This window comes from Nerophis lumbriciformis, linkage group LG23 (genome assembly GCF_033978685.3).
Source record: "Nerophis lumbriciformis linkage group LG23, RoL_Nlum_v2.1, whole genome shotgun sequence".
Classification (NCBI taxonomy): domain Eukaryota; kingdom Metazoa; phylum Chordata; class Actinopteri; order Syngnathiformes; family Syngnathidae; genus Nerophis; species Nerophis lumbriciformis.
The window spans coordinates 9205601-9217500 of record NC_084570.2 but is presented as its reverse complement, the minus strand read 5'-3'; the positions used below and the strand labels follow the sequence as shown (position 1 = coordinate 9217500).

The 11900-nt window shown below is 44.5% G+C and overlaps 1 protein-coding gene across 1 annotated transcript in view; it reads left to right on the top strand.

Moving 5' to 3' along the window:
* LOC133622445 (prostaglandin F2 receptor negative regulator-like) overlaps positions 1-11900 on the top strand; it is a 179807-nt gene that overhangs the window by 33178 nt on the left and 134729 nt on the right. Inside the window, exons 2-3 of the mRNA XM_061985200.2 lie at positions 1985-2097; positions 2180-2438. Of these exons, the coding sequence (XP_061841184.1) occupies positions 1985-2097; positions 2180-2438 (372 nt within the window). The remainder of the gene's footprint in view (positions 1-1984; positions 2098-2179; positions 2439-11900) is intronic.

Here is an 11900-nt window from a genome sequence, read left to right as displayed (position 1 = left end):
TATGTTATGTGAGTGTAGAGATGGGTACTAAATTTACAACTTTTATAAGCACCAACCAATTCTGTCTGTACCACCGGGTGTCGATTTGCGTAAAATCAAACGATGACATATTTCAATATTTTTGTTGCACGTGAAGTCACCTTGGTTTCGGGCTGGGCGATATATTGAATATACTCGATATATCGCGGGTTTGTCTCTGTGTGATATAGAAAATAACTATATCGTGATATTCGAGTATACGTTCTCACGCAGTTGCTTTTAGCTGCGGGCATTACACTACAGGCTTTTATCACTCTTTCTTGTCTCTGCTTCTCACAGAAACATAAAACAAGCGCACCTTCTTACATACAGTACGTCACATACGTATACGCCCTCGCGGAGCAGAGAGGAAGCGGCATGGGTAACGTTAGCTGTGGTGCCAGTGGTAATACGAGAGAAAGAAGGTGCGAATATGGTAACAAATGAAGGAAGAATTAATTCCCAAGAAAAACAGCACGGGGTCCATCGTCTGGCGGTGGTTTGGCTTCAAGTGGGAATATGTCGAACAGATAATCATAATTTGTCAAGTGTGGGGCAAAAGCGTTGCTACAAAAATTAGCATTACTGCTAATATGTAGCATCATTTGAAAAGTCACCCGCTAGAGAATGAGTGTTTTAAACTCTGCATGTCAACATCTCCGGCCAGTGCCACACCCACAAAATGCGCAAGCAACCAATTCCGGCTCAACACCGTATGAAAAAAATAGTCAACAACAGAAGGAGATAGCGTCCGCAGGAACCTACCACATAGCGAAGGACATACACTATTTGATTTCCTATTATGCAGCTAATTTTTATTTGACAGTTATTGAAATATCTTGTGTGACATCATGCACAAAAGTGCACTTTATTTGTTTTAAACTATTGTAGTGGCGTTCTGTATAAAAAGTGCACTTTAATTTAGTGTTGTCATCTTAGTGACATCATGCACAAAAGTGCACTCATAGATTGTTTTAAAATGTCTCTGACAATCTTGCACTTTCTGTTTTGAAATGACATGAATGTTTGTGCCACTGCTTAATAACTGTTTAATAAATGCAGTTTTGGTCAATGGACTTAGTTGTGATTTCCCTCTCTGCATGAAAGTTTAAAATGAACATATATTAATGCAGTATGAAGAAGAATATTTTAATGTAGACACATAGAATCATCATACTGCTGTGATTATATGCATCGAGTGTTAATTCAAGGCTAAGGTAAAATATCGAGATATATATCGTGTATCATGACATGGCCTAAAAATATCGAGATATTAAAAAAAGGCCATACGTTGGTTGCAGACTTGGCCGGCCCAAATAATTGACAGGCTCTATGTAATGTTGCAATTTTCCATGCCAACAAAGCAAGTATGCCTCATAGAAAACAGTAGGACTCCATTTTTTAAAATATGTTGGTTTTGCGAAGGACATGCTTCTGCATTATTGCTTTTGCATGATGATTTCAACTCCTCTAAATTTGGTAATGAAAACTACAACTAAGATACATGGTACAATCACACAGCTGCTCTTTAAGTGCAATATTTAGGATACAAACACATTTCAGGGTGCAACAAAAGACCAGATTTAGCTTAATGGCAAAGACTGCTCCCTGACGAGGCATCGCATCTTAGCCAATACATTATTCCCATCTAACTTCTTAGAATTGTAACGACCTGTAAATTATACTATATAACCCCTGCAAATGAGTGTACAGAAGAAGTGCAAACAAATCTAAGAATAACAACTGGACAACACATTTATCTTTATCAGCTCACCTCGATGTTAAATATGAACGATTTCCCTTGGGGATCAGTAACGTTTGTTGGTTTACACACAGAAGTACCAAAAATTGGTACCGTTGAGTATCGGTATCGATTCCCATGTATTGGGACTTGGTACAGAATCCATTAGGTAACCATCACTGCAGTATGTGATTGTGTGTATTGTTCTTTAATGTCTATCTCAAGGTGGGAGCTTAGCCCGAGTGGTGACAGTGCCTCCAGGCCCGTTGATTCGTGTGGAGAGTCAGCCAGTCTCCATCAGGTGTGATGTCACAGACTACATGGGGCCACGTGAGCAGGTGGGTACCATGCACCACTTATCAGGGCAACTGTTTGTATTTTGCCTTTATTGACGTGTGGCTCTCCTCCGCCGTCATCAAGGACTTTGATTGGATGATGTCTCGGGAGGCAAACATGCAGAGCATAAAGATCATCTCCACCTTTGATAGCGGCTTCTCCGACCAGTCACTTACCAAACGCGTGGCGTCAGGTGATATCTCCGTGATGCGTCTCCAGGACAACGTGGTGGAGCTAAAGATTGCGGAGGCCAAGTCGCAAGACGCCGGCTTGTACCAATGCCTAACGCCAAGCACCGACTCTGTCCAAAGTGGAAACTACGACGATCATGTCCAACTCATTGGTATGGGTGAGGTGTGTGTGTGTGCTTGCGTGTGTGTTGTAATTAGTAAAGCGTTAGACCAGACGAGCTAGTTTTTGTGTGTGTGTGTGTGTGTGTGTGTGTGTGTGTGTGTGTGTGTGTGTGTGTGTGTGTGTGTGTGTGTGTGTGTGTGTGTGTGTGTGTGTGTGTGTGTGTGTGTGTGTGTGTGTGTGTGTGTGTGTGTGTGTGTGTGTGTGTGTGTGTGTGTGTGTGTGTGTGTGTGTGTGTGTGTGTGTGTGTGTGTGTGTGTGTGTGTGTGTGTGTGTGTGTCTGCCTACGGTTCATTTAACAGCCGGTGCCATGACTTAGCAATGCTCTACTAAACGTGTTTAAACCCCACCACACATACATGCACGCACTTTAGACAGTTTCTGGCTTATATTTTGGCTTTCATGTCCATGCACACACTTCATACAAATGTCAGGTAGGCCCTCTTGGCCAAGAATGATACAGGAACTCCAGGAAGTTTTGTCAGCTAAGATGTACAGTAGACGCAGTGTGGACAACAGCTCACTTCAATACAGTAAGCATTTTTCTCACAAAGTCATGAATTGGATCTCTTTTTTTTATTGTCACTTTACAGTATATTGCAGGGGTCGGCAACTTTTACCAGTCAAAGAGCCATTTTGACCAGTTTCACAAATTAAAGAAAACAATGGGAGCCACAAAAATCTTTTGAAAATTAAAATGAAATGACACTACATACAAAGTTTTTTGTATGTAGTGCTATGTATAAACCAAGGGTCTCAGACACGCGGCCCACACCTTAATATGAAAATTGAATGTTAGTGCGGCCCGCGAGTTTTATATGAATGACTCTTGACAGCGTCATACTTGTCAATCTTCCCGATTTTTCCGGTAGACTACGAATTTCAGGGCAATTTTTCTATTGAACGTGCCGTGATGGTACAGCATTTAGCGCCCACTACAACCAGCGTGTCGGCCCAGCTACACGTCGTATGGGACTTCTGCTTAGTCACGTACGTGACAGCAATCATACTTGGTCAACAACAACACAGGTTACACTGATGGTGGCGGTATAAAAAACTTTAACACTCTTACTAATAATGCGCCACACTGTGAACCCACACCAAACAAGAATGACAAACACATTTCGGGAGAACATCTGCACCGTAACACAACAGAACAAATACCCAGAATCCCATGCAGCCCTGACTCTTCCGGGCTACATTATACACACCAGCTACCAAACCCCGCCCACCTCAACCGACGCACAGAGGGGGGGGGTTGATGTGTGAGGGACCAGGTTTGGGGTGGGGGCAGGGTTTGCTGGTAGCAGGGGTGTATAATGTAGCCCGGAAGAGTCAGGGCTGCATGGGATTCTGGGTATTTGTTCTGTTGTGTTTATGTTGTGTTAAGGTGCAGATGTTCTCCCGAAATGTGTTTGTCATTCTTGTTTGGTTTTGGTGCAAAGTGTGGCGCATTATTAGTAAGAGTGTTAAAGTTGTTTTATATGGCCACCGTCAGTGTAACCTGTGTGGCTGTTGACCAAGTATGCATTGCTGTCACTTACGTATGCCATCAGAAGATGCATTTAACAAGAGGCTGGGCCGGCACGCTGTCAGTACAGATTGTAGAGGGTGCTAAATGCTGTATCATCATGGCACGCCCTTATTATTATTATAAGGGTGAACATTGAAGAATATTAATCCCGGGAGTTTTCTGCGAGAGGCACCGAAATCCGGAAGTCTCCCGGGAAAATCGGGGGGGTTCGGCAAGTATGCAGCTGAGCCGCATGCGGCTCTGGAGCCGCGGATTGCCGACCCCTGGTATATTCGAATGTCACCACTCCCCAAGTAGGACTAGTTATTCACTAAACCAGCTTGAAACTTCACCAAAAGTGGCAAAAAATTAATGATTGGCACAGGTTTAAATTAACATAAAAAAATGTGTGAAATTATGTGTTGTGCGTGTATCAAAATTATAATGATGAAAGGGGATTTCCACTGTTGGCATCAATTTTAGGATTGTTCCGATTCCGATACCGATCATCCGTGAGTGAGATTGGCTGATACTCATACCGATACCGGTCACATGTACAGTATAGGGTTGTACGGTATACCGGTATTAGTATAGTATTGCGATACTAATGAATCATATTCGGTACTATACCGCCTCTGAAAAGTACCGGTCCCGTACCCTCCCGTGCCCCCATCCTCGTCACGTCGTGTCATTACTGGCTTACGAGCAGAGGATCATGTTCGGTAGCGCACAATCACGGAGTACTTACAAGCAGACACAGTGTGTAGACAGAAAAGGGAGAACGGACGCATTTTGGCTTAAAGGGGAACATTATCACTAGACCTATGTAAGCGTCAATATATACCTTGATGTTGCAGAAAAAAGACCATATATTTTTTTAACCGATTTCCGAACTCTAAATGGGTGAATTTTGGCGAATTAAACGCCTTTCTATTATTCGCTCTCGGAGCGATGACGGTTGTGATGTCACATCGGGAAGCAATCCGCCATTTTCTCAAACACATTACAAACACCGAGTCAAATCAGCTCTGTTATTTTCCGTTTTTTCGACTGTTTTCCGTACCTTGGAGACATCATGCCTCGTCGGTGTGTTGTCGGAGGGTGTAACAACACGAACAGGGACGGATTCAAGTTGCACCAGTGGCCCAAAGATGCGAAAGTGGCAAGAAATTGGACGTTTGTTCCGCACACTTTACCGACGAAAGCTATGCTACGACAGAGATGGCAAGAATGTGTGGATATCCTGCGACACTCAAAGCAGATGCATTTCCAACTGGACTGGACAGATCAGCTTTCAGGAAAAGAGAGCGGATGAGGGTGTGTCTACAGAATATATAAATTGATGAAAACTGGGCTGTCTGCACTCTCAAAGTGCATGTTGTTGCCAAATGTATTTCATATGCTGTAAACCTAGTTCATAGTTGTTAGTTTCCTTTAATGCCAAACAAACACATACCAATCGTTGGTTAGAAGGCGATCGCCGAATTTGTCCTCGCTTTCTCCCGTGTCGCTGGCTGTCGTGTCGTTTTCGTCGGTTTCGCTTGCATACGGTTCAAACCGATATGGCTCAATAGCTTCAGTTTCTTCTTCAATTTCGTTTTCGCTACCTGCCTCCACACTACAACCATCCGTTTCAATACATGCGTAATCTGTTGAACCGCTTAAGCTGCTGAAATCCGAGTCTGAATTCGAGCTAATGTCGCTATAATTTGCTGTTCTTTCCGCCATGTTTGTTTGTATTGGCATCACTATGTGACGTTACAGGAAAATGGACGGGTGTATATAACGATGGTTAAAATCAGGCACTTTGAAGCTTTTTTTAGGGATATTGCGTGATGGGTAAAATTTTGAAAAAAACTTCGAAAAATAAAATAAGCCACTGGGAACTGATTTTTAATGGGTTTAACCCTTCTGAAATTGTGATAATATTCCCCTTTAAAAACTAGCAAAGGTGAAGTTATAACACTGAAACGCCCTCAGGAAGAGGTGCTTTCAGACATGGCTAGCTAGCTAGTGGTTAACGTCCATTCGCCGTCGGCAGTGTTTTAGCTACTTCTAAATCACTAAATAAAGTAAGTTTCTTACAAGTATCCTCCCTGCACGACGAGGAATAGCTAAACATGCTCAAAATGTAAAAAAAAGCCATGGGTGGATCTACACCTGACATCCACTGTAATGATACCAAGTACAGTAGCGTATCTAGTCGATACTACTATGATTACGTCAATATGTTTTGGCATTACAACATCTTCTTTTGTTTTAAAAAAAATCATATTGTGTTTATAAACTCGGGAAATATGTCCCTGGACACATGCCATCCATCCATCCATCTTCTTCCGCCTATCCGAGGTCGGGTCGCGGGGGCAGCAGCCTAAGCAGGGAAGCCCAGACTTCCCTCTCCCCAGCCACTTCGTCCAGCTCTTCCTTTGGGACCCCGAGGCGTTCCCAGGCCAGCCGGGAGACATAGTCTTCCCAACGTGTCCTGGGTCTTCCCCGCGGCCTCCTACCGGTCGGACGTGCCCTAAACACCTCCCTAGGGAGGCGCTCGGGTGGCATCCTGACCAGATGCCCGAACCACCTCATCTGGCTCCTCTCGATGTGGAGGAGCAGCGGCTTTACTTTGAGCTCCCCCTGGATGGCAGAGCTTCTCACCCTATCTCTAAGGGAGAGCCCCGCCACCCGGCGGAGGAAACTCATTTTGGCCGCTTGTACCCGTGATCTTGTCCTTTCGGTCATAACCCAAAGCTCATGACCATAAGTGAGGATGGGAACGTAGATCGACCGGTAAATTGAGAGCTTTGCCTTCCGGCTCAGCTCCTTCTTCACCACAACGGATCGATACAGCGTCCGCATTACTGAAGACGCCGCACCGATCCGCCTGTCAATCTCACAATCCACTCTTCCCTCACTCGTGAACAAGACTCCGAGGTACTTGAACTCCTCCACTTGGGGCAAGATCTCCTCCCCAACCCGGAGATGGCACTCCACCCTTTTCCGGGCGAGAACCATGGACTCGGACTTGGAGGTGCTGATTCTCATCCCAGTCGCTTCACACTCGGCTGCGAACCGATCCAGCGAGAGCTGAAGATCCTGGCCAGATGAAGCCATCAGGACCACATCATCTGCAAAAAGCAGATACCTAATCCTGCAGCCACCAAACCAGATCCCCTCAACGCCTTGACTGCGCCTAGAAATTCTGTCCATAAAAGTTATGAACAGAATCGGTGACAAAGAGCAGCCTTGGGGGAGTCCAACCCTCACTGGAAACGTGTCCGACTTACTGCCGGCAATGCGGACCAAGCTCTGGCACTGAGCATACAGGGAGCGGACTGCCACAATCAGACAGTCCGATACCCCATACTCTCTGAGCACTCCCCACAGGACTTCCCGAGGGACACGGTCGAATGCCTTCTCCAAGTCCACAAAACACATCTAGACTGGTTGGGCAAACTCCCATGCACCCTCAAGGACCCTGCCGAGAGTATAGAGCTGGTCCACAGTTCCACGACCAGGACGAAAACCACACTGTTCCTCCTGAATCCGAGGTTCGACTATCCGGCGTAGCCTCCTCTCCAGTATACCCGAATAGACCTTACCGGGAAGGCTGAGGAGTGTGATCCCACGATAGTTAGAACACACCCTCCGGTTCCCCTTCTTAAAGAGAGGAACCACCACCCCGGTCTGCCAATCCAGAGGTACCGCCCCCGATGTCTACGCGATGCTGCAGAGTCTTGTCAACCAAGACAGCCCCACAGCATCCAGAGCCTTAAGGAACTCCGGGCGGATCTCATCTACCCCTGGGGCCTTGCCACCGAGGAGCTTTTTAACTACCTCAGCAACCTCAGCCCCAGAAATAGGAGAGCCCACCACAGATTCCCCAGGCACTGCTTCCTCATAGGAAGACGTGTTGGTGGGATTGAGGAGGTCTTTGAATTATTCCCTCCACCGATCCACAACATCCGCAGTCGAGGTCAGCAGAACACCATCCTCGCCATACACGGTGTTGATAGTGCACTGCTTCCCCTTCCTGAGGCGGCGGATGGTGGTCCAGAATTGCTTCGAAGCCGTCCGGAAGTCGCTTTCCATGGCTTCCCCGAACTCCTCCCATGTCCGAGTTTTTGCCTCTGCGACCGCTGAAGCCGCACACCGCTTGGCCTGTCGGTACCTGTCCGCTGCCTCAGGAGTCCTATGAGCCAAAAGAACCCGATAGGACTCCTTCTTCAGCTTGACGGCATCCCTCACCGCCGGTGTCCACCAACGGGTTCTAGGATTACCGCCACGACAGGCACCAACTACCTTGCGGCCACAGCTCCAATCAGCCGCCTCGACAATAGAGGCGCGGAACATGGTCCATTCGGACTCAATGTCCAGTACCTCCCTCGTGACATGTTCAAAGTTCTTCCGGAGGTGGGAATTGAAACTCTCTCTGACAGGAGACTCTGCCAGACGTTCCCAGCAAACCCTCACAATGCGTTTGGGCCTGCCAGGTCTGTCCGGCATCCTCCCCCACCATCGCAGCCAACTCACCACCAGGTGGTGATCGGTAGAAAGCTCCGCCCCTCTCTTCACCCGAGTGTCCAAAACATGAGGCCGCAAATCCGATGACACAACTACAAAGTCGATCATGGAACTGCGGCCTAGGGTGTCCTGGTGCCAAGTGCACATATGGACACTCTTATGCTTGAACATGGTGTTCGTTATGGACAATCTGTGACGGCACAAAAGTCCAATAACAAAACACCGCTCGGGTTCAGATCCGGGCAGCCATTCTTCCCAATCACGCCTCTCCAGGTTTCACTGTCGCTGCCAACATGACCATTGAAGTCCCCCAGTAGAACGAGGGAATCACCCGGTGGAGCACTCTCAAGTACTCCCTCGAGTGAATCCAAAAAGGGTGGGTACTCTGAGCTGCGGTTTGGCGCATAAGCGCAAACCACAGTCAGGACCCGTTCCCCCACCCGAAGGCGGAGGGAAGCTACCCTCTCGTCCACCGGGTTGAACTCCAATGTGCAGGCTCTGAGCCGGGGGGCAACAAGAATTGATAATAACAGTAAATTAACACGTAGATGAATAATTAATTTTTTACTACTTGTCCTTAATAATTTTGACTGCAATGGAAACTCAGCTACTGACCGTATAACAATATCAGCACAACGATTCAACTGGTTCCTTATTGTCTTTTATTACATACAATTGTTTGAGCAAAACAAAGCCAATAGTACACAAAAACTACACTAAATCCATAACTACTGCACGCACTATAGCTCATTAAAATCAGTTTTGCCCTCAAAGTCCTCCTGTGTCCAGGGAATTCTTCCCTGAATTTGTAAACATTACCAAAAACCAAAAAAAAAAAAATATAGAGAAAACAAAAATATTTATATAATCACTCTAGTATTCATTATATCCTAGTATTACCCTTGGTTTCGACGCTACCAATTTACGGGTCGGTCGTGTACAGGCTGCGACAATGCTGACACATCAACAGTTGTTGATATATTATCCTCTCGTTGGACTCTTATTAATATACTTGTTAAATTCCTGTTAATACCTGCTTACTCTCTGCTGTAACACGCTTCCATCTACACTTCTGAAACTTTACTAGGCAATCGTGTTGTCCCGATACCAATATTTTGGTACCGGTACCAAAATTTTTCGGTGCTTTTCTAAAAAAAGGGGACCACAAAAAATGTCATTATTGGCTTTATTTTAACAAAAAAAATCTTACGGTACATTAAACATATGTTTCTTATTATCCTTAAATAAAATAGTGAACATACAAGACAACTTGTCTTTTAGCAGTAAGTAAACAAACAAAGACTCCTAATTTAGCTGCTGACATATGCAGTAACATATTGTGTCATTTATCATTCTATTATTTTGTCAACATTATTAAGGACAAGTGGTAGAAAATGCATTTTTAATCTACTTGTTCATTTACTGTTAATATCTGCTTTATTTTCTGTTTTAACATGTTCTATCTACACTTCTGTTAAAATGTAATAATCACTTATTCTTATGTTGTTTGGATGCTTTACATTAGTTTTGGATGATACCACAAATGTGGGTATTAATCTGATACCAAGTCGTTACAGGGTCATACATTGGTCATATTCAAGTGGTCATGTATTCATGTGTCCAAGGACATATTTCCTGAGTTTATAAACATAACATAAATAAAAAAAAACGAAAGAAAATTTTGCGATGCTAAAAAAATATTGATGTAATCATAGTACTATCGACTAGATACACTCCAGTACTTGGTATCATCACAGTGGATGTTAGATGTAGATCCACCAATGGCGTTTGTTTATATTGTAGCTGCACGGAATTCTGGGAATTTGTTCTGTAGTGTTTATGTTGTGTTGCGGTGCAAATATTCTCCCAAAATGTGTTTGTCATTGTTGTTTAGTGCGGTTTCACTATATGGCACATGTTTATGACAGTGTTGGCGTTGTTCATACGGCCAACTTTAGTGTGACATATATGGCTGTTGATTAAGTATGCCCCTTATTCACATGTGATTAGTGTAATCAATGTTAAGATGGTCATCGCAATGGTTAATGATTGGACATACTGAAATCTTGTCTTGATTTTGTCAACTATAGACATGTTTTCTCTCATCCATTATCATGGCTGCAGTGTGTAGTGAAGCAGATATAGCTATCACGCGTCCTTCAGGGCTGATACTTGAAATAATCGTACATGATTTGTCTCCGTGGAAACAAGGATTAATGATATTGAAGTAGTTACAACACTGCTGACTGCGGACAGACATTTGCCACTAGCTAGCTAGCCATGTCTTAAAGCAACTCTTCCTGAGGGCGTTCTGCATGACACAACGGGTGGGGAGCCGGTACTTTTTAGAGGCGGTTTAGTACCGAATATGATTCATTAGTATTGCGGTACTATACCGTATGACCCTACTAGGCACTCATTTCTTCTGCTTTTTTAAAAATGTTTACCTAGCTTAGCGTCTATTTTAGCTAGCAAGCCGACTCCTGCTTGCTCTTGATTTGTAACATGTTTAGCCTCGTTCTAATACTTGATAATGATACTTAAGATACTGATAAATACAGTTTATTTGCTGCAACGGTGGTGATTATTATTATCTCAGAGGAGCGTTTCTACACTGAAATAATAGCTTGTCAGCCGGCGGACAAAAAACAAATATTAGCCAGAAGGGATTAGCGTTTGTGATTTGCATCGAAAGACATTAATCGGCAATGGCGACCACATACTTTTTCACGAAAATGGTACGATACTGAGTGATGGCCGATCGATCGGCACATCCTTAATCCAGTGTTTTTCAACCTTTTTTGAGTTAAGGCGCATTTTTTTCATTGAAAAAATCCGGAGGCACTCCACCAGCAGAAAACATTAAAAAATGAAACTCAGTAGACAATAAAAAGTTGTTGTCGTAATTGTCGGATATGACTTGTCCAGGGTGTACCCCGCCTTCCGCCCGATTGTAGCTGAGATAGGCTCCAGCGCCCCCCGCGACCCCAAAGGGAATAAGCGGTAGAAAATGGATGGATGGATGGACTTTAAACCATAACCAACCATGCATCAGTATAGCTCTTGTCTCAAAGTAGGTGTACTGTCACGACCTGTCACATCAAGCCATGACTTATTTTGAGTTTTTTGCTGTTTTCCCATGCGTAGTGTTAGTCTTAGTTCTCGTCTTGCACTCCCTATTTTGGTGGCTTTTTCTCTTTTGTTGGTATTTTCCTGTAGCATTTTCATGTCTTCCTGGAATGCAATTCCCCGCACCGGCTTTGTTTTCGCAATCTAGACTATTTAAGTTGTGCGTACGCTATCCTTCTTTGTGGGGACATTGTTAATTGTCATGTCATGTACGGATGTACTTTGTGGACGCCGTGTGCTCCACACGCTGTAAGTCTTTGCTGTCGCCCAGCATTCTGTTTTTGTTTACTTTGC